The sequence below is a fragment of the Apium graveolens genome, chromosome 2 (genome assembly GCF_009905375.1).
Source record: "Apium graveolens cultivar Ventura chromosome 2, ASM990537v1, whole genome shotgun sequence".
NCBI classification, from domain to species: domain Eukaryota; kingdom Viridiplantae; phylum Streptophyta; class Magnoliopsida; order Apiales; family Apiaceae; genus Apium; species Apium graveolens.
In genome coordinates, this window is record NC_133648.1 from 82,995,654 (window position 1) to 83,000,331 (window position 4,678).

Genomic DNA, 4,678 nt, shown 5'->3' on the forward strand with positions numbered 1-4,678 from the left:
AAGGATCATACCCGGGATCTTATTACTTAGGTTCCCTTAACCTTTCTCAATACATTGTATTCCTTTTATGATCCTCTCTTATAATCCTTTAATTTAAATCCTTTTTATCCTGTTACCTTATACTCAATTCTCTCCGTATCTAGTGGATTTCCGGGAAAAATCAAAGTGTTCGGAATTGGATTCTGACGATCTTTACATACACTTATATCCCATATAAAGTACTAATAAAATCTCAGAATATCCATATCAGAACCCCTACATAGTGTGGCATGAAAAGTTTTCTCGTTCAGCAAAAACACTATTCATAAGGGTTTCAAAATTTCTCAAAAATTGGGGTTATTACAGTTGATTGGTTACAACTCGTATCTCCCTTCCCTGGAAGTAGTGTCTGAGCTTCCTGGATGCTGTGACTAAGGCAAAAGCAAACTTTTTTAGCCTCAGGTACCGGGTCTCTACATCTTTTAGCACTTGGCTCACATAATAAACTGGTTGTTGTTTTCCATTCTCTTTCCTGATCAAGGTTGCTCCAACTGCCAGGGCCCCTGCTGACAGGTAAAGGGATAGGGGTTCCCCGGGTTGAGCTTTGGTTAACACAGGGGGTTGAGAAAGGTACCTTTTTATTTCTTCAAATGCGCTTTGGCATTCCGGCTCCAATTAACTTCTCTCTTGTTGGTTGCTCCTTTTAACAGGTCAAAGAAGGGTAGGCATCTTTCAGCTAGCTTTGAGATGAATCTTCTGAGTGCAACTAGTGATCCTGCTAGCTTCTGCACGTCTTTTTGTGTTCTGGGGGCCTTCATCTCTTGGATTGCCTTTATCTTTTCTGGGCTGGCTTCAATTCCTCGGTTGCTTATCATGAATCCAAGGAATTTTCCTGCCCCTACTCCAAATGTGCATTTTTCTAGATTGAGCCTGAGTGAGTATTTTCTCAAATAGTCGAAGCATTCTCTCAGGTCTCCTATGTGCCGGGGATGCTTGTAGACTTTGCAATCATGTCGTCGACATATGATTCTAGGTTCCTTCCAATCTGGTCTTTGAAGATTTTATTCATTACTCTTTGATATGTTGTTCCCGCATTGGTTAATCCGAAGGGCAGCATTACAGAGGCATAGACCGCCCTGTGGGTGATGAAGGCTGTTTTTAGGATGTCTTTGGGATTCATCTTTATCTGGTTGTACCCCGAGTAGGCGTCCATGAAACTTATCATTACGTGCCCAGAAGTTGCATCGATCAATTGATCAATATTTGGCAAGGGGTTGGGGTCTTTGGGGCATGCACTGTTCAAGTCTGTGTAATCGATACACATTCTCCATTTTCCGTTTGCTTTTTTCACCATCACTACATTTGCCAGCCATTCCGGGTACTTGACTTCGCATATTATTCCAGCTTTTAGTAGTTTCTCAATTTCTTCATCGATTGCTTTCTGCCTTTCCGGGGCAAAATTTCTTCTCTTTTGCTTGACTGGCTTCCTCTCTGGGTTGACGTCCAAGCTATGCATCGCTATGGATTCATCCAACCCGGGCATGTCTCTTGGTGTCCAAGCAAATATGCCAGAGTACCCTTGGAGTAGCGAAACCAGGTCTTTTCTGAAATTAGCCTCGAGCCCGGATCCTATCTTTATCTTTTTGGAAGGATTGATTTTATTGATCGGAATTGTTTCCGTTTCAACGACTGCCTCTATCTTTGATTGATCCATGTTTGATACCATCTGCTATATCCGAGCCTCTGTATTCTTCTTCATATAAAACTGAGCCTGGGCTGTCATCTCTTTATTGTTTCTTTCTTCAATCATTTCTGGGTTGGTTGCTTGCACATTAGGGTTGGTTTGGCCAAGGCCTAGGCCCAATTCAATCCCTTCTGTGACTTGGTTGCTTTTTTGCTCTTCTGAGCTTTATTTGGTTGCTTTTGGGTCTGAGAGGGACTCTATGATCTGAACTTCTTTTCTCGCATCATCCCTCGAGTGTGGGCGATGTTTCTTAATACTTTGCTGTTTCCGGAGCACCACAGCCTTTCTCTTGTTGTCTTGATGAGTTTCAGCCATTACCAGAGCCTGGCTATAACATCTTTCAGCTACCTCATAGTCTCCCTTGATTTCTCCTACTCCGGTAGGAGTTGGGAATTTGATTTTCAAGTGTGATATGGAGGTGATTGCTTGGATCCTAGTCAAGGCTGAGCGCCCGATTATGCCGTTGTAGGATGAAGGAGTATTGATCACGTAGAACTTTATCACATGGGTAACTTGGTTTGAGCCCGATCCAAATATAACTGGTAAGTATAAAGTTCCTTGGATCGGGACCAAGTTGTTTCCGAACCCGTACAGAGGGTCCTCTTGGCATTCATTGGAGCGTACGCTCCCAAGCTTCATCCTGTCCACAGTATGTTTGAAGAGTATGTCTACTGAGGATCCATTATCAATCAACATCCTTCTTACTTCGTTGTCAAAGATATCAAGTGTTACCACCAAGGCTTCGTTGTGATTCGGGTTGACCCCTTCGTAATCCTTGCTGCTGAATGAGATCATCATCTCCGGGTAGGATTGAATGGAGAATACCTCATCTCCTGAGCCCGGGCTCCTAGGGGGAGAGTGTGAACCTCCCAGGACCACATTCACCATATTCTTACCTTTTCTTTGCCTTTCTTCTCTCTGATTTTTCTCCCTTGAGATGTATTGATTCAGGTTGCCTTTCTTGACTTGATCTTCAATGAAGTATTTTAAAGAGAGACAATTTTCAGTCTTGTGTCCATGGGTTTCATGGTAGTCGCACTGCCTGTTGTAAGGCCTGCTCTCTGGTGGAGTCTGCATTGGTTTTGGAGGATAGTAGAATGGATTTCCCTTGATTTCTTTCAGTATCTCTTCCCGGGTCCTGTTTAGTGGTGTCCACTCTGGCTCTTGCCTAGGCTCCCTTGCCTACCTAGGTGGACCGGGATCATTTTTGGATTCTGTTTTAGGGCCCAATCTTTGGAATATTGGGGTGTTTTGTACAACATTTGTTTGCTGGGTTTGGTTGCTTTGTTTGAACTTTTTCTCCTGATGGTAACCCCCTTTCGGTCGGTCATCAGAAGATTTGTTCCTGTTTCCTCCATTCCGAGTCATTCTCATCGCCTGGAGAACGTCTATTTCTTTTATGAACCGGGCTGCCATAGAATAAACCGCGGCCAGGCTTTGGGGTTCTTTGTTTATCAACTCCACAATATACCTCTCGTTGTGTTCTGGATCCAGGTTTCTTCGAAATATGCTTAGAGCCTCCCTTTCATCGAGATTCAAAACTTTGTTGATGGCTTCCTGGAACCTCCGCATATAGGCTGAGAGTGCTTCGTTGTCATACTGGCGGATTGTCTCCAGGTGGCACATGTGCATTTCATGTGTTTTGTTGGCTCTGAATCTTCTAAGGAAGGCTCCTCTGAATTCTTTCCAGGAGTTGATGCTTCTCGATGGGATTCTGCTGAACCATCTTTGAGCCCCCCCTTTGAGGGTCGAGGCGAAGAATCTGGATTTCGTCAAATCATTGTAATAGTATATCTGAGCTATCTGTTCAAAGTAGTTGAGGTGCTCTTCCGGATCTCCCAATCCGTCGAAAGAGTCGAAGTTGTAATGTTTGAGATTTTTCTGTCGAGGGATGACTTCTAAGGAGTGACTGAAGGGCGTGAGGGTCTCCCCAACTTTCAACCCGGAATCTTTCTCCATTTTTCTCTGGAGCTCGTAAATCATGTCTTTGAGATCTTTCTGACCCTCCTCTTCGTCATCAGAAATGAGTTCGGGAGTAGGGTCCCTCCGAGTTCTTTTGCCTCTTGTTTTTGCTAGGAGTCTCTCCTCCTCCAGCTGCATTCTTTTCTGATTTTTTTGTTCCAGCTTTTCCTCTTCTTCCTTTCTTATCTTTTCTCTGATTTCTTCTAATTTTTTCTTTCTGGTTGCTTCTATCTCCTTCTTACTAGGCTCTTTTTAATTCTTTTTTGCCTTAACCCCAATTCGGTCGAAGACAGATCTCCTGGATTGCTGAGAGTCCCCAGACTCTTCTTGCTCATCATCTTGTTCAAATTCCATCTGAGCCCGGGCTTGTTCATCTCTGTAGAGCCTGATTGCTTCAGCAAGTTCATGGCTTGTTAAGTTAGCCATATGCTCCTCTGCAACTGGAACATTGGTGTACTTGTACTGATTGAGCTCTATGACATTTCTAGCTTCCCTGACCGGGGTATGCTGTATCAGTGGTTGCTCCTGGAAGGTCTCCCTGTCTCCTCCGGGTTCTTGAACTTGAGAGGGGTCTTGATCCTGAATATGTGTACTGGCGGAGGGCCTACCAACGGTACTTTTTCCTGCTCTTGCCATTACCACAATTGTACAAACAACTGACCAAGATTTGAGGCTACAAATGTGGATCTGAGGTTGTTTTTTTGAATGTTACAAAAAAAATCCAGAATAACAGCAAGCAAACTTTCTGAGTTTTGCTAACAATAATGCTAAGCAAGAACAGCAGGCTCTTGAACACAAAAGAAAATATGCAAGCTAAAACAGTTCTGGGTTTTAAAATTACCAAGACTATCAAACCCCAGGCTTCAAAACTATCAAGATTATCAAACCCTAAACAACCAAAACTTAACAAACAAGAGCGGGCTCACACAAACGTGGCCTAAAGTAACGAGCTCACACAAATGTCGCTAAAATGAACATTCATATTCAATAAAG

General features: G+C 43.4%; 1 protein-coding gene across 1 annotated transcript; it reads right to left on the reverse strand.

Moving 5' to 3' along the window:
• Nucleotides 1–1,888: 1,888 nt before the first annotated feature.
• On the reverse strand, nt 1,889–2,800 carry LOC141691006 (uncharacterized). Its single transcript, XM_074495759.1, has one exon. The coding sequence runs from the start codon at nt 2,798–2,800 to the stop codon at nt 1,889–1,891; it is 912 nt and encodes a 303-aa protein (XP_074351860.1).
• Nucleotides 2,801–4,678: the final 1,878 nt, after the last annotated feature.

What these genes read in the sequence shown, in the direction of transcription:
- LOC141691006 (XM_074495759.1), bottom strand. Translation starts at nt 2,800, where the DNA reads ATGCAGACTCCACCAGAGAGCAGGCCTTACAACAGGCAGTGCGACTAC.